General features: G+C 46.8%; 5 protein-coding genes across 6 annotated transcripts; 4 read left to right on the plus strand and 1 right to left on the minus strand.

Annotated features, from left to right (window-relative positions):
- The first annotated feature begins 50 nt into the window (after positions 1-50).
- On the plus strand, positions 51-3474 carry bod1 (biorientation of chromosomes in cell division 1). Its single transcript, XM_049743428.2, has 7 exons — positions 51-366; positions 541-665; positions 733-918; positions 1757-2127; positions 2461-2603; positions 2665-2876; positions 3074-3474. Exons 1-7 carry the CDS (start codon positions 223-225, stop codon positions 3285-3287), a joined length of 1395 nt encoding a protein of 464 aa, XP_049599385.1. The 5' UTR covers positions 51-222; the 3' UTR covers positions 3288-3474.
- A 142-nt stretch (positions 3475-3616) lies between these two features.
- Positions 3617-6245, plus strand: bicdl2l (bicaudal-D-related protein 2-like). Its single transcript, XM_049743666.1, has 6 exons — positions 3617-4181; positions 4360-4479; positions 4539-4706; positions 5135-5220; positions 5293-5413; positions 5704-6245. Exons 1-6 carry the CDS (start codon positions 3735-3737, stop codon positions 6046-6048), a joined length of 1287 nt encoding a protein of 428 aa, XP_049599623.1. The 5' UTR covers positions 3617-3734; the 3' UTR covers positions 6049-6245.
- A 376-nt stretch (positions 6246-6621) lies between these two features.
- Positions 6622-8739, minus strand: abhd11 (abhydrolase domain containing 11). The gene is made up of 6 exons (XM_049743701.2): positions 8582-8739; positions 8094-8232; positions 7825-7998; positions 7562-7732; positions 7298-7479; positions 6622-7178 (listed from the first exon to the last, which is right to left on the minus strand). Exons 1-6 carry the CDS (start codon positions 8692-8694, stop codon positions 7043-7045), a joined length of 915 nt encoding a protein of 304 aa, XP_049599658.1. The 5' UTR covers positions 8695-8739; the 3' UTR covers positions 6622-7042.
- Positions 8740-8898: 159 nt separating this feature from the next.
- pigw (phosphatidylinositol glycan anchor biosynthesis, class W) lies at positions 8899-10901 on the plus strand. 2 transcript variants are annotated; one of them, XM_049743644.2, is made up of 2 exons: positions 8899-9055; positions 9431-10901. In XM_049743644.2, exon 2 carries the CDS (start codon positions 9434-9436, stop codon positions 10889-10891), a length of 1458 nt encoding a protein of 485 aa, XP_049599601.1. In that variant the 5' UTR covers positions 8899-9055; positions 9431-9433; the 3' UTR covers positions 10892-10901. The 2 variants fall into 2 exon arrangements, with proteins under 2 accessions (XP_049599601.1, XP_049599600.1); XM_049743643.1 differs by having other exon boundaries at positions 8919-9083.
- Positions 10902-11616: 715 nt separating this feature from the next.
- Positions 11617-15902, plus strand: ggnbp2 (gametogenetin binding protein 2). Its single transcript, XM_049743528.2, has 13 exons — positions 11617-11703; positions 12379-12504; positions 12723-12803; positions 12883-13136; positions 13213-13311; positions 13379-13492; positions 13564-13773; positions 13839-14007; positions 14080-14250; positions 14338-14644; positions 14718-14851; positions 14919-15080; positions 15151-15902. The coding sequence occupies exons 2-13, from the start codon at positions 12412-12414 to the stop codon at positions 15331-15333; spliced, it is 1977 nt and encodes a 658-aa protein (XP_049599485.1). The 5' UTR covers positions 11617-11703; positions 12379-12411; the 3' UTR covers positions 15334-15902.
- The last annotated feature ends 25 nt before the right edge of the window (positions 15903-15927 follow it).

Below are 15927 nucleotides of genomic sequence, written 5' to 3' on the forward strand. Positions count from 1 at the left end.
CCGCTCGATTTATTGTACGGGTGACCTTGCGTTGACAAAGAGTTACACTCGAGGACACGGTCACTCCGCCCGCCCGTGTGGTTCAGGGTATTATATCGGTTGCACGCGCTAAAGCCAAACAATCGTGCTAGCTTGTAGCCAGTAAGCTAGCCCTGATGGCTAGCCAATAGCTTAGCTTGTCTTTTCGTGGAAGCTGTTGTCATTAGTGCAAATCTGCGGACGATGGCGGAGGCCGGCGGAGGCCTGGATCCGGCTAGCTTGCCCCCGGGGGACCCGCAGCTTATTGCCATGATCGTGGAGCACCTGAAGAACCGAGGGTTGTTCGACGAGTTCCGACGAGACTGCCTGGCGGACGTTGACACCAAGGTAAACCCACTCACGCTAAATCAATAGTGCAGCATATTTTAAAATGATCATATTGCCCCTTTGGAGTCCATAAATTTATTAATATATTTTTTGCCATTTTATTTGTGCCAAAATGGCCATGAAGAAGTTGTGAACGCCAACCAGGCTGTTGTTGAATTTGTTTGCTGCTTGTAGCCGGCCTACCAGAACCTCCGTCAGAAGGTGGACAATTTTGTGACGACGCACCTGAGCACCCAGGAGTGGAAGCCGTCCATCAACAAGAACCAGATGAGGAACGGACTCAGACATAGCGTGGTCCAGTAAGTCACCGCTGTTTGCTCTGCCCATTTGCTGCAATTTTTGATTGGTTACAATTTGTGTGTGGAGGTCAGGCATGTTGGAGTCGGGGGTTGACCGGATCATCACTCAGGTTGTGGACCCAAAGATGAACCATACCTTTAGACCGCATATCGAGACGGCCATCCATGACTTCATTTCAGGAGAAAAGAAGGATGACAGTGCTGTTGGAGCTTCAGAGCAGCCAGAACCATCTGAGGGACCCAAAACACCTTAGAAGGGAACTAAAGCTCCAGTTTTATTTTATTGCAAGAATATTTTGTATGCATGATGTCACATGGGCCAATGCGGATTTTGCTTGCTGCCAGGCAGGACACGGCGTGTGGACGAGATGATGGTGACGTTAACACGTGCGACAAATTCGCTCTGAACATTCCGTGTTGACTTTCCCTCTCATGGACCCCAAAGCGGGTCACGTGATCGTCACATGCCGTAAACATGTTTGCATTGTGGGTCACACTCACGCGCAGGCAATCAACTTCATGGAACTACGCTAACTTCACCTTTGTTCCTGCAAATGAAGGAAATTGATTATCAAAATGAGACATTTTCTAATCCCGTTTTCTATTTCCAAACTACAGTGGTGCCTTGACATACGAGTTCAAGTTGTTCCTCGACTACGATTGGAACACGGATTTTTTTTGTAATATTTTCTTTTTTATAAAGAAAATAGCACTCTAATAAAAACGTTGAGGAATTTAAAAAAAAGCGTCAATGCATAATTCATTGTGCAGTGGGCTGCGCTCGCATGACTGAGGGTCAGAGGTCACGGTGCTCAAAGTCAAAACTGCTTTGAAGTGAAGATGAACCTTGACCCCTGTACAATAATACGATATAGACAGAAAAACAAGAGCGATAACTTCTGGAGTTTTGCTTGACCTCGTCGTAAGGTACAACAACAACACCACACTCACTGAAACGGCCGCGTCATCTTCTCAGGTGGGTTTTCCGTGTAGCACCATCAATCTGCTCCTATGGAGTCCTCCAAAAAAGTCAGACGTATATTATAGTCACTGGAGTCCCTTAAGGGAAAATTCCACACGGAATGATTAATCATCAATATTAGAGACAGAACTTGCACACAGTCCAGTTTTTACCCTGAGCGCGTGCGCGTCACTGTTGCTGCTGCGCCATTGGCCGTCGCTCTGGTGACGGATCATAGTAGGCCCGTGAGCGCGCGAAGATATATAAAAAGCGTGACCGCTACTAGCGCAAAGGGAAAAACACACAAGACTCGGAGCTCGGTGGACCCTCTCCGGAAGCGCTTGCATGAGCGCAACATGGACGAACATGAGCGGCTGCTGCATTTTTTTCTTCTTGCGGTTCTGCTGCTCCCCGCGTGCCTGCACGTCTGCGCCTCGGAACCCTTCCGTGACGTCACGGATAAGCACGTTCCGAAACGGCGCCTGACTCTGCAGGGCACAGGTAGGTGCTTTTGCGTTTTTGTAACAAGAAATTTAATGACTTATTCTTTAAGCCTATATATTTTTTTTTTTTTGCAAATTTCCCTCCAGATGAGAGAAACCTGACAACCACAATTCAAACCAATCAAACGTGCTGAATTGGAATAATTGTTTTAGTCCATATAGAAACATGAAAAAAGACAATGTTGAAGTGGCCATGCAGTAAATCAGAGTAATATTAATATTAATTAATGTAATCAATCTGTGCTTCTCAAACTTTACACAAAGTATCACCCAAGAAAGTCCTTAAAGGAGAACTATCATGCCAACGCTAAGATGTACGATTGTTGTCCAGTGGACATCCAGAGCTGCCTGTCGACTTCAGGTGAGGCCGGCTGCGAGACCTTCCGGTGCTTGGACAACACCTCATGCAAGATCGACGGCCTGCATCGCATCTGCGTCACGCTGCTCCAGCACGCCGGACGATACGAGGCCCAGGTGATGCAAAAACTCAGACCTGCACTGGATCTCGATGTTCCCGTTGTGTTTCTCATCTCAGGGCAAGTGGCGGGTGAAGGAGTCTCTCCGCTGCCTGTCTTCGGGCCTCCGTCAGCGGCTAAGCTGTGCCGGTCGGCGCTGTGCGGCCGTTAAGGATTTGCTCTCGGCGCTGCAGAGGGAATGCTTCGCCAAACATCAGCTGTGTCTCGCGGTTCGGGACCACGAGGACACCTTGGGGAGCTTGGTCCATTTCCACCTGCTTTTCCCACCAGGGTGAGTTTTGTTCAGAATCACTCTACCTTAGCAATGTAGTGAGTAGGTCATGTTTTTGAAAAGTATAGTGAAGAGTATTGGTGATTCTAATTAGTGCTTTCAAAACCCAAATGCTTGTCATAATAACTTGCAAAAAAAAAAAAAATCTGGATTTTGCGACGTGCACTATTGCAAATGAGCAATTTCTGATCCTGCAGGCCGCACACCGAGCTCATCAACTTCCTGTTGAGGTGCGGCGACGACGTGGGTCCCTGGGTGGCACGCCGCCTCCGAGCGCAATGCCGAGACCACTGGGGGGCGCTGTGCGACAGCCTCGCCCTCACCTGCACCCGCAACCACACCAGCACCGAACCGACCGTAGCTGGACAACTGACGTCTGACAATGTCACCAGGCATCAATCGGGATTTTGAGTGACGTTTCAGAACGAACAGAACCTGTGACGTTGAATTAAACTCGAAAGTTTCCACCCCGCCTGACAATAAGTGCCCACCCGCATCCAGGAAGCAGGAAGTGGTTTAAAAAAAAAAAAATCAAGACACTCTTTCAAACACACTAAACGTTTTTGTTGTACAATAAACTTTTACCTCCGCCAATTAACTTGTTCTACCTGTAAATGGAAATGGAACAAGCCTCAATTGTTTTGATCTTATCTTTGAATCTGTCGGATGATGTCTTCACGCCTATTTTGGAAATTTTGTGGTTTTGATGGCTGTGCGGGTGCAGGACAACACCGGTGACGTCATTGCCGGAGCAAATGACTGGCATCGAAACCGGAAAAACGAGTTTGGAAACATTCTTGCAGCTGGAATTGTTCTTATAGTGAATCACCTGCTAGTCGTTCCTTCATTTGCGTCGCGATGAACTACTCAAGGCAGCAGCCCCCCGCCTATCGGGACCCGGACTTCTCTGCAGACTTTTCGGAACTGAACTGGCGTCTTCGTCCCAATCCGCGCATGAGCGCCACCGAACAGCTGTACTGCTCCCTCAGCAGGTTACCGTCCAAATCGAACCGGCGAGGTCCCGACAAGCCACTACGCCGAACTGCTTCGTTCTCGGAGACGGAGGATGACGGCCCAAGCGTTCGGGACTCTGCCGACCACTCGCGGGTTCCGGATTCTGCCGGCCACTCACGCGTCCCTGACGCGTCCGGTTCCGACGGAGCCCCAGATCAGGAGCGCTCCGATTCCCCGACATTGGAGGGGGGCGACACCCCCTTCCAGAGGAGCTACGGGACCCTGCCCGATCTTATTAACAGCGGCAGGCCGCTCAGCAGGCGCAGGACCGTCGGGCATGTCAATGACACGGTAGGTAGACAACATTATGGCCGTCAAAAGGGTCCTGGAAATTTTGTTGATTTCTAAAAGTGCTTTGGTTGGATGTCATGAAATTATTAGTTCAGTGACTGCTTGGTGTTGATGGGATATAGTCAAATTAAAATCAGTATATTTTAAGTGGCACAAATCTGACAGTAATTTGTTGCAGCTGAAAGAGGTGCGTCGGGAGGTGGAGCTGTCGCGAAGGCGCAGCATGAAGCTCAAGGCCCAAGTAGACAAACTGCAGGAGAGCCGACACGGACCCAAATGGAGTCAAGACCAAGAGCGGGTAAGTCCACGCGTGAAACGGGGCGAGGAAACGTCTTTAACGTGCGTGGCGACCTTTAGGTGACAGAGGAGGTGCTGTCCATCTTGCGGCTGATGCAGCTGATGGCGGAGGACTCGGGGTCCCGCCTCCCTGAGCCGCTTCCTTCCGGTGAAAACCGCCTGGACGCCGCCCTGGCCCAGCTGCAGGACATTGCCCGCAAAATGGCCGTCAGCGGCATCGCTAAAAAGGTTATGCTTTTATCATGCTGCTTGACTCACGTTGACCCTCAACCTCTACGGCCGCTATCCTGCATGCTTGAGATGTTCCACCTCCTCCAGCACAGCCCATTCTAATGATCAGGTTCTTGCAAAGCTTGCCAATGAGCTGACCTTTTGAATTAGGTTTGTTGGAGGAGAGAAACATCCCAAACATGGTGCATGCAGCCTTTGACCTTTAATATTTAAATGGCCTTACAAAAGCAAAACCTAAAATGGCTTCGATGGGGAGACCTTTGGTAAGCGCACAGGAATGTTGGCGGGCCTCCTTCTGGTCTGTTGCAATGTGGACCAACCAGTTCCAGCTTAAATGTTCTTTTTCAAGTGAGAGTGCTCGATGTGAGGGGGACCTCGCGTGAAAGATGTAAAGGTAGTAAAGTAACGTTTGGCCGTGGCTTCAGGATGCCAAGTCGACGGGAGGAAGCAGCTCGCCGGACAGCGCCCTGCTGCAACAGGCGCTGAGGGATCGAGACGACGCTATTGAGAAGTGAGTGGTCCGAGCGGACGCTCGTCCTTCGCTTTGTGCAGCGGCTAACGTGCGCTGCGCCGCTTGCGGCAGGAAGAAAGCCATGGAGGAGGAGCTTCTGCGCAGTAAATCGGAGATGATGCTGCTCAACAACCAGCTACTGGAGGCCGCGCAGAAACGCTTGGAGCTCTCGTTGGAGCTGGAGGCCTGGAAGGTGAGTCGTCAAACCCGTTTGCATCACACCCGCCCTAGGTCTCAGAGCCACGGGGAAAATTGAAGAACTTCATGCGTTGCCAAAAGCTAACTGACGCCTTTTGTTTAGCAGGCTCGTTTAGTTGTTGGGCTGTTAAAAACACGCCCGGCAACGACCTTTTTAGACACAGCAAGGCGTGACGGAAAATGGGAGCTCGCCTAAGCACGGAATCCTGCGTTGCCCTACTGAATGTGCAAAAGGGCGCTCTTGGCCGTTCCTCAATTGACCTCCAACTTTTCTGCTTTGTTCAGGACGATGTCCAGCTGCTACTGCATCAGCAACTGCTGCTACAGCAGCAGGTGGATCAGAACCAGAAGAAGCCCTCACGTATGGGCATCCTGAGGAGGAACAAGCCGCCCGTGCAGCGGCCTGCCAACTTCCCAGTGGCGCCCGCACCCGCCTCACCCGCCTCGCCCAGCTCACCCACGCAGAACCCCACCCAGAACTTCTTCAGCCGCCCTCAGCTGTCGCCCACCTCGCCCAGCCAGGCCACCTCCGGTTGGAGGAAGTGGAATAAAACCAACGGGGGGCGACCCTCAGTGGAGGCACCCCAGCGCAAGGAAGACGACGGCTTCCAGGTGGTCTCTCTTGACTGACGTGCAAACAAAAACACCACGACCAAGTCTACCAACCAGCTGACTTTATTCCACGGGCATAATAAGCAACACATGAATAATATTTGATAACATGAGAAGGACAACAACATTACTACATTAATCTCGGTCTCTCTCTAGATTTGTGTGATTGCTTGCTCTGGTTATGGCTTTGTAAATAAATAATGCCAGTCACCGCATTCACGCTCTTTCACATTCTTACAAAAGATATAATAAATTAGACTTGTATAAATATATATATATATAGTTGACGACAAAAAAGCATCCACGTACTCATCATCTCCATGGAAACGACTCTTGTAGTGTTAAATTCTATTAAGTTGCAGCGTACACGATTATCAGCTCGTAAACACGTCACCGGAACACACACATGGAAAGTTGGGTAGGACAGTACGAGCCTTCACACACATGGATTTCACGTGTTGGGATTAACAAGCAGAAACAACGTCCATCAAAATGTCTGAGTCAGCCCGCCCTACTCTGACTGTTTGATGGAATAAATGATAGTGATTCTAAAAGTAATTGATAGCGACAGCGCTAAGTTGACCCTCATGTTCCATGCTACACTTCTGTGTATTATTAAAAAAAACAAAAAACAGTCTAATAGTACCCCACTATATCACACTTTACGCAACATTGCAGATTTTTTTTCCGCCTTTTTACAGTATCATGTATGGTCAAGTTGTGCCCCTTTAGTGTAGTACCGCAATGTGCCACAACATACCTGGCAGCACTGAGCCCACCGCAGCATCCTCAACAGCATGAAAAAAAGAGGAACAATTAATGCTACTGCACGACTCATTTGCGTTTCTTGTTCCGTTAAACTGGGACTGGCTTTTGGAAGCAGGATCAGAGTGTCTTCTCCTTTTCCATTTTCTCAAAGTGATGTTATACGATAAGTCTCGCACTTTGCATGGTAGCGTCCGGTACAGGACAAGTAAGAGCCGGCAGCCCAACCAACCTTCTCGTGGCTTCTCTACGACCGCAGGAAGGAAACGACGGAGCTGATGAAGTCCAAAGGTTTGTCAGCGTGGATCCAGTGGCCAGCGTCAGGGATGTACTGGATGTCGGCGGACGGGAACAGCCTCTGGATTTCCGGGTAGTCGTCGGAGCTGCAGGGGAGGGCCACACAAAGCTATCAGACTGGATACTCAGAGCGGAAGGGTGAGAAAGGGAGCGAGCGAAAAAGAGAGAGCTTGAGACCGAAAGAGAGGGGCAGAAAGAGACACACCTGATGTAGGCAGAAGAGGCTCCGCCCAGGAAGAGGGTGGGGCCGTTGTAGGCGGAGCTAAAGGTGGGGAAGTCCATGATGTCATGGAGGTGAGCTGAGATGGCGTCCAGGTTAAGCCGCCAGGCGTAGCGGCCGTTGGACTCCACCAGGTTGCTGAGCAGGAACTGACGCACCGAGCGCTCCTGAAAGACAAAATGGCTGTCAGGTAAGAACCAATCGCCACGCAGGACACACCTGACTTAAACGCTCAGGGGGGCGGCTGACCTTGACTGTGCGTCGCAGCTGGTCCTCGGCCATGCGTCTGGCGGTGGAGCGCGGCAGCTCGCCAGAGACGTTCACGTCCCGCATGGCGTCAATGTACTTGTGAAGGTCGTTTCCGGCGATGCTCGGGGCAGGGCTGATGTCCACCACCACCAGCCGCTCCACCAGTGTCGGCTGGCCAGTGGGAAGAGCGGCGTGGAGAGAAAGAGTCGTCAGCGTTTTTTTCCACACCTGAAGAAAAGACTGGGCGGCCTGACAAATGACACCTTCGTGAGGGCGAAGGTCATGGCTGTCTTCCCGCCCATACTGTGTCCGATCAGGATGCACTTGTCGATGTGCAGCTGAGCCAGAAGGTGCGACAGGTCGCCGCTCATAGCCTCGTAGGTCAGCTGGGGATCATGGGGACTGTTGCCATGGTTACGGGAGTCAACGGTCAGCACCTGACTGGACAAAAGGACAGTGAGGACACTTGGACCAAAAAACAAAACAGCCACAGATGCGTGGATGCATTTTTCATGCGTGTCTGCACGCTTACCTTTCGACCCGTCCGCTGCACCAGCGACTTGGCGATGGATTGAAAGTTGGATTTGCTCCCAAACAATCCGTGCAGGAAGACCAGCGGCGCGGCGCTGTCTCCCTTCCCGTCAAACACGTCGTACGTCAGGTTGAGAGGGCTGCAACAAGAAAACGCTTACAAATACGCTTGACAATGGCGCACAAGTTAACAGTGCAGGTCATAACAGATAATAGATAACAGATAACAGATAATAGACGTAAAGCTTAAAACATTTTACTGCCATGGCTCAATGTTTTACTTTAAATGAGATAAGACTGAATGGCAAACCGCGAGGGGAGTCATCCATGTTGTTTGTAAAAGTCAAAACATGACAACTGCCTTCACACACATAAGGTGTTAGCGGGTGTAGCTAGTTGGGTAAGGCTAGGTGCTAGCCGGCCAGCTAAGCGGCTAACTAGCTAGTTGAGTATACCGGGTGACACGCGCAGCCCATAGCCGACTGTTACCTGGTACTGGCCGAGCTGGCATTCTTCCGTCCGGACGGCGTCCAGAGTCCGTTACAGCTCGGAAGCAGAAGAGTTCGTTGCATCCGATGGACCAGGCGACACAGGGCGTTCATGATGCTGGCGGCGGCGGCGTATGGCAAGCGGATGTGATCATACTACACATATTCGCGTTTATTTTGAAGGAGCGTTCGGAACTCCGTTTTTCTTACTCAAGCGGTGTTTATTTTGAAAAACCGATGAACAGCATCCGGAAAGCAGACAAAGAGAAGAACGCACAGGTGCCTTGACAAATTGCCTTTGTCACGTGACTTTAAACCATATTGCGGTTTCGTGTAGTTTGTCCAAGTGGAATTGCCGTTTAATTTTGCTGCACCTCCACTTCCGTGTTTTTTTGGGGGAATCAGTTCATCAAACGTCTCTTGAATTGAATACAGAAAAGGCTGATCCAGCCTCTCCTGACATGCGATTACTTATGTGAGTCTGTGTTAAGACAAAATCAATGGTAAGTAGAGTGCAATGATGATGAAATTGCGAGAAAATGGTACAGAATAGCTTCATGAAGGAGCGTCACCGGGTTCGGGACACTTTTTCAAAGTGAAAGTACATTACATGTCAAATTTGGGTTGGCCGATTAAGCTCTAATCTCTGATTTAATATTTTAATCGGTTTTGCCCTACACGGTTATTAAAAAATGACAATTCTGGTCAAAAACATGGTGTATTTAACCAAAATGATTCACAAGAGCAAAAATGTACTTTTTAAGATTTATTAAAACACTCAAGTGCACATAACTAGCCAAATTCTTTAATTCTAACAAAAAAATATATTTTCCCTTTTTGTTGTTTCCAGGTCATGTCTCAGAAGGATCTGAAAGAAGCATTTGTCAGTAATCTTAATGGGACCAATTTACAGGAAGTGGTTGTGGGCTCATTAGTCACACCACTATGCATCCTCCAGCGAGGGATCATTCTGATCCTCTACCATCAAGCTAAGGGGACTCTACCTCTGCCATTTCCACAGGTTTCTCACCTACTTCTCGATTTCTCCGTAGTGGTCCTCCCCCTCGTCCTGTCATGCACCATCCTGAGCGACCATCTTCGTCAAGTCGTCTTGAGTTTTGCCTTTCTTTTGTTATGTGTGCTTTTTTACCTCTACCGCAGTAATCGGCAAACGTCTCTCAACATGTTCCTCAATCGGACTGTTCATTTTAAACAGGTTCCCTTTGTGACCATCTTTCGAGTGATGGTGAATGTGCAAACAGCTATTAGTATTTTAGCTGTTGATTTTCGAGTCTTCCCAAGGCGGTATGCGAAGACAGAAACTTATGGAACAGGTGTTATGGATTTTGGTGTTGGAACATTCATCTTTGCTAATGGTCTGGTGTGTCCAGAAGCACGTGGTAAAAATGTTTATGGATCCAAGATGAAACATATTGGAAAGCAGCTCCTCTCCACGTGGCCTCTGATTGTTCTCGGTGTAGCACGACTTATCGCTGTCAAAATGAGCGACTACCATGAACATGTGACTGAATATGGTGTCCACTGGAATTTTTTCTTCACGGTGGCCCTTGTCAAGGTTGTGACATCCATGCTTTTAGTTGTTATACCCGCAAGACACTCGTGGTTCTTGTCTCTTGTCATAAGTGTCGTTTATCAATTTGCTCTGGAGACAACAGGACTCAAGACTTTCATCCTACATAATAATGACAGAGGGAAGGACTTCCTGCATGCTAACAAGGAGGGCATCTTCTCCATAGCAGGTTATGTTGCCATCTACATGGCAGGAATCCAGGTAGGATGTTATGTCATGCAACCAAGACTTCATGTCAGAGATTGGCTCAAAGCAGTTTTGAACCTCCTGATGGGAACTCTCACTCTGTTTGCTGCTTTGTGCATATGTCAGACTTTAGTGGAGCCAGTGTCTCGCCGTTTAGCTAATCTGACTTTTTGCCTCTGGAGTGTTGCGCAATCTCTCCTTTTTGTATCGTGTCTTGGTTTAGTTGATTTGATTGTACTGTTTGTCAAAATAACATCAGGATGTCAATTTGTACCATCCTCATGGGACTCGTATTCAGGGACCCACAAAAAGAAAGATGAGATGGAAGGTTTGTGCCTTGTTCAAGCTATCAGTAGGAATCAGTTGTTATTTTTTCTGCTGTCAAATGTTTTGACGGGAGTGACCAACGCTTTAATCAACACACTTAATTGCAGTGATTTATTTTCTGTCTATGTCCTGCTGTCTTACATGCTTACAAACTGTGCTGTTGTATATGTTTTGCATCTCGGCAGAATTACAATAAAATTTTGGTAATTTTTTTCTATTCTATATTTCTATTTTCGACACAGTGCAGCTTGTCCTCATTTTGATGGACTGAGGCAGTCTAACCAGTAGGGGGCACGATTGCAAAACATTTAATTTCAGACTTCAGGTTTGACTAACATTAAATACAGATTAGAATAATTTTCTGTCTTGACTGTGGAGGTGTCCACCACAATGGAGAGTCCACGGACAGCGACTTCACGTTGCAGGCTTCAAGCCAGGTGCCTCGCTCTCTGCTCGGATCGCGGACATATATAGAATGGACTAACTATAGGCCCCTCACGGTTGAAGCCAGACGGAAGCCATCTTGCGTTGCCACCGTTACCCACAACCTGTTTTCCCCATTATAAATCTTAAGATTATCACTGAAAGAGCAAATTATTTTCATCAACTATCTCAGTATCGTGAAGTGTGCACTTTAAATTTGTCCAGGTGGCCTTTGCTTTTATTACATTGTTGCTGGTTCTGACATAATGCGGACGAATATTTAAGCAGTACTCAGAGAAAATAAAAATAAATCTAAAATATTTTTTTTACTGATTAAACGTGCATGCAGCGCTTTCCCCAGAATTATTGGTTCAACTGTATGCGGTAGACAGTAGCGGGATTGGTAACGTAAGATGGCCGCTGGTGGCTTCAATCCTCCCAACCGCCACCAAGAATCCAGTCTATATATGTCCATGTTCAAAAGGCGTTCCCCTCGCCCCACCCCTGACAGGAATTGGGAAAATCCGACTTTTGAAAGCAACTCGAACGCAGCATCAACTCATTGGGAAGCCGCGCTTACTCAGTCGTGCTTAAAAGTAAGTCTGTAAAAGCGGGTGAGTTCAAACTATAGATGTCTTCCGTCAAATGACAACTTATTAACAAAAGCCAAAAATAATGCATTGTGCGAACCGTTTAACCAAACGAGGCTGACAGAAAAAATGTCCGTCTTTACGGCTGAATTTACTTTAGCGAGCTTGCTTATGCTAGCGGTGCTGACTAGCAAAGCTAACAAGTGGGTTGCCAAGTTTTCTCGCGTCTACCGGTTACTAACTAATAACAGAGCAAGTGATCGCAATGCACACTTTTGTGATTCATCTATTAAAATTCTCAACGTATTAACGGGACGATTGTTACCTCCGCGTGTCAACGATCGTCTTTCGTGACCAGCTGATCTAACGTTAGCATGACGTCGCCTCGTAAGATGCACCCGAGTATCTTTTCCATGACATAAATGCACTTAACGCTTTAAAAAAAAAAAATTCGACTCCAATAACCTACATTTTATCGGGCCTGCTCCCTTCTTGGTTATTCAGCTAACTACTGCTTAAAGTGCTTAACCCAAAATGTAGGTCAAGCCAAGCGTAAGTGGTTGCTGTTGACAGCATTGTCAGCGTTAGTTTGTCTCGGTTTTTTAAAAACCGCAAATATTAGCAAAGGGAACAATAGATTTGCTTTATTTGTATTTACTGGATCTTTCATGAAACCTGCAGGTGAGCTGTATTGAAGGTGGGGGGGAGAACATCATGGCAAGTCTGGTAGCTGTATGCAAAGAAAATGAAAAGGACTACTGCTTTCTTACCGGACAGATTCCTCTCTTTATCGATGACTCGTTCACGGTAGGTCACCTTGGATGACACTATAAACTGCTAGATTTAGCCACAAATTTTCAAAGGAGCATATTTTTATTTAACTTTGATATGTAGCAATACAGGATAAAAGTAATTTACTGTTAGTAGCTTATTTGGGGCGTTATGACAATTATTTATCAAATGCTTCAATGTTGTGAGTTTCTAATAAAATATTTGGATTTTTGATACATTTCTGTTGTTGACAGATGGTGATGGAATTTTCTGATCGGGTCATGGACGTAGACAAAAGAGTAATTAGTAGTTCCCATTGGAAACAATTCATTGAGGTTGGTACATCAGGAATATTCCTTCTCCTGAGTATTTCTTGCTTGAGTTTGAACCGAAATATGGTCCTTCTACCTTTAGGGTCACTCCAAATTGAAGCAACAGGACTTGACTGCGGCCTTGTCGGTGGTGTCCACACAAGTGTACAAAGCATTGTCCCAACTGGTGCCATGCGTGAGCTGCAGACGCAGTGTGGAGCGCCTCTTCTCCCATTTAGTGGAATCGGGCACCCCAGCCTTGGAGCCGCTCACGTTGAAGCCGACGGGTGTGCTGTCTGTCACCAAGGCTTGCTTAGCAGATGTAAGGAAGCTGTACAGCCTCCTCTACATCCAAGGGTAAGAAATAGTTGATTTGACAAAGTCTGTTTGAATATAAATTTTTAAAAAACTTTCTTTGTTTTAATATAAACAGGTCAAAGTTGAATGCTGTAATTGATGCCATTCCTAAAAGTAAAAAGAGCACTCGGTGCCAGTTGCACTCCTTGGACACAAATAAACTCAGGCCTGTAGGGTAAGGACTTTTTATTTTTATTTTTTGTTTTTTTCTTTGTTTTTAATAGTGTTGTGTTCGCTTCCAGGGGAATCTGGATGGATGTGTGGGAGCGGATGTCCAAGGAGTGCAGGGATGAGGTGGTACTTATCGATTGCGCCTGTCTTTTAGAGAAACTGGAGATCCACTTGCAAAAACATGGGTAATGTTTGATTGACACCATGTGAGGTTCAAAGTTGCGCAATCTTTATTCAGGTCCTTTTTGTCTTTTAGATTGTGCACCGACTGCAAGACCAAAGTTATGCGGGCGTACGATATCTTGATTGGGGAAGTGGACAGCAGCGAGGAGAAAGAATATTGCGCCGGCCTGTATGAGGGATTGTGTTGCTGCCCTTGTGAGCATCACATCCAGGTGTGCAACGAGACCGACTTCATCGCCCGTCTCCTTAGCCGGGCCGAGCTTGAGTTTGCAGGAGGTTCTGAGTAAGTGAAAGTTACTTGGCTTCCAGTGTGTGAACTCTCTTTTGAGCCATTTGGTCTTATTATAGGAGGAGACATGCCAAGACCATCGATAATGCCCAGGAAGAAGTGCTGACATGTTTAGGCAGTCTTCTCTACGAGCGACTGCACAAGATTTGGCAGAAACTACGAGCAGAGGAGCAGACCTTCCAGATATTGTTCCATGTGGGCATTGATGAGTTGCGCAAAAGCTTTGAGGTACTTGTTTGGAAAAGGCGTGTGTTGCGTCAACTTGACAAAATGCTAACATCCCTAACGTTATGTTCGAAGATGGCAGTGGAGAAGATGCAGGGGATCACTCGGCTCGAGCAGTTTGTCGAGGAGCTGTCGGAGAAAGAGAGAGCCAAGGAGCTCAAGCAGGAGAAAAAGAGGCAAAAGAGGAAAAATCGTCATAGAAACAGGTTGGATCAGGAAACGGCGATCCAGGAAAAGTATGAGGAGGTAAGAGATGATAAAATTGGCTGGATTAGCACTGCAAGTGCCCAATTAAAAAATAAATAAATAAATAAATGTTTCTCTTTGTTACAGGGGTCTCTCGAGTCTAAGGAGGGTAGTTGTACTGCCTGCGGGAGCAACGATAAGGGCGAGAACATTCCTCCGAATGTCTGCACAAGCTTCGGTTGTCCGGATAAACAAGATCCACATAAGACAACCAGCAACCAGCCCAAACTTACATTAACAAGTAAAGGAGGGAAGCAAGTTTGCATTTTGCATCCTTTTGCCGTTTCCACCGCCAGCGATTGCGGCTACGCAAGCATGGAGGGCAGTGAGATGGGGTCACGAGAAGGTTCCGATATTTCCTGCTCCGAAGGACTCTGCAACCACGATGAAGCAGGTCAGATATGAACACACCAAATAAAAAAAAAAGTACTGCGACTGAACTTTTTATTTTATTTCCATCACTTAAGGTGAGCCCAATGAGTATGCTGAAGATAAAGAGGAGGAAGAGGAGGCAACAGACAGCTGTGTAGACTGCTGGACACACACTGAGGAAAAGTCACAATGCAAGAGTAAAAAAAAGAAAAGAAAGGGAAATAAACCGGTAAGTGTGGTCGAATCATTCTATTTGAGCCAGTGCACCCAAACCAAAGTGTGTGAACTCTCGACAGGGGCGCACAGATGAAAGTGTGACACCATCCAACGTTAGCCAAACCAAAGGTCTGAAGTCCTCATGTGTTAAGAAGAGTTTTGCACAACTACCATGGGCACGACACGGAAGCAACCTTGATTCCAGACCATTCGAGGCCAACATGGGTCTAGTGGACTTCCTGGTATGTGACAGTCCTCTAACTAAGATCTCTGATTTCCCAGCAACGTTCTCAGGTTGGTCTTTTCTCGCAGGATGATTCCGAAGTCATTTCAGATGAAGAGAACGGTCTCACGCAGGATGAAATCCAAGCATTCGTAGACAGACATCGGTTGTTCTACAGCAACCGTCACAAGTATCGACAGCTCCTGAAAGAGAAATTTACCAACTATTGCTGTGGAAGTGACCAAAGACTGCCTGAGGCAACTGGTTTGTGAAAGTCTACACTTGTTACAGCTCAAAAGAAAATCATGGTGACCACTCCTAGTGCGAATGCAGAAGGTAGAAATTTTGGATTGATTCTTTGTCAATTTTAATGAATGTGATTCGTGTCTCATCTCAAGTCTGCACTTAGATGATCTGATTTTTGATTTCCCCAACCTCGTACCTTGATTCTCATTAACCAAGCCATGTGACTTGGTGGTGCTTGTACAAGGCTTTTAGATAAGAGCACAGTGGGAAATGGAAATCTATTGTGAGCTTGCAGAAGTCTTACTTGTCTCGAGATGTTCTCTTAGGTGACACTTCAGCATGGTGATAATGGTTGCACTCTAAAAGTGTATGAAAATGAATTCTTAAAAAAAAAGGTTCTACATTGAATTGAAAAGAAATGGGTTGTGACAGTGCAGAATGAAGTTAATAAAGCATTTATTCATCCACATGTTGTCCCTGATGTGATAGAAATGTTTTATTATGATATATAATATTTTAACATTTACATTGTTAAATTATCTGGTCTGTAATGATTCACCTTAATAAAAATATGATTCAGTGGTTGTATTGAAAATGCTAATTGTAAATGGAATTAATTG

This window comes from Syngnathus scovelli, chromosome 15 (assembly GCF_024217435.2).
Source record: "Syngnathus scovelli strain Florida chromosome 15, RoL_Ssco_1.2, whole genome shotgun sequence".
In the NCBI taxonomy this organism is placed as follows: Eukaryota; Metazoa; Chordata; class Actinopteri; order Syngnathiformes; family Syngnathidae; genus Syngnathus; species Syngnathus scovelli.

Bases quoted from the DNA above. Each gene is read 5' to 3' on its own strand.
- bod1 (XM_049743428.2), top strand. From the start codon at position 223: ATGGCGGAGGCCGGCGGAGGCCTGGATCCGGCTAGCTTGCCCCCGGGG. The intron at 367-540 runs GTAAACCCACTC...TGCTGCTTGTAG, and splicing joins TGGCGGACGTTGACACCAAG to CCGGCCTACCAGAACCTCCG. The intron at 2,877-3,073 runs GTGAGTTTTGTT...CTGATCCTGCAG, and splicing joins CACCTGCTTTTCCCACCAGG to GCCGCACACCGAGCTCATCA.
- bicdl2l (XM_049743666.1), top strand. From the start codon at position 3,735: ATGAACTACTCAAGGCAGCAGCCCCCCGCCTATCGGGACCCGGACTTC. The intron at 4,182-4,359 runs GTAGGTAGACAA...AATTTGTTGCAG, and splicing joins TCGGGCATGTCAATGACACG to CTGAAAGAGGTGCGTCGGGA. The intron at 5,414-5,703 runs GTGAGTCGTCAA...TGCTTTGTTCAG, and splicing joins TGGAGCTGGAGGCCTGGAAG to GACGATGTCCAGCTGCTACT.
- abhd11 (XM_049743701.2), bottom strand. From the start codon at position 8,694: ATGAACGCCCTGTGTCGCCTGGTCCATCGGATGCAACGAACTCTTCTG. The intron at 7,999-8,093 runs GTAAGCGTGCAG...TTGTCCAGTCAG, and splicing joins TGCAGCGGACGGGTCGAAAG to GTGCTGACCGTTGACTCCCG. The intron at 7,480-7,561 runs GTCAGCCGCCCC...TTTGTCTTTCAG, and splicing joins AGCTGCGACGCACAGTCAAG to GAGCGCTCGGTGCGTCAGTT.
- ggnbp2 (XM_049743528.2), top strand. From the start codon at position 12,412: ATGGCAAGTCTGGTAGCTGTATGCAAAGAAAATGAAAAGGACTACTGC. The intron at 13,137-13,212 runs GTAAGAAATAGT...TAATATAAACAG, and splicing joins AGCCTCCTCTACATCCAAGG to GTCAAAGTTGAATGCTGTAA. The intron at 14,008-14,079 runs GTACTTGTTTGG...TTATGTTCGAAG, and splicing joins AGTTGCGCAAAAGCTTTGAG to ATGGCAGTGGAGAAGATGCA.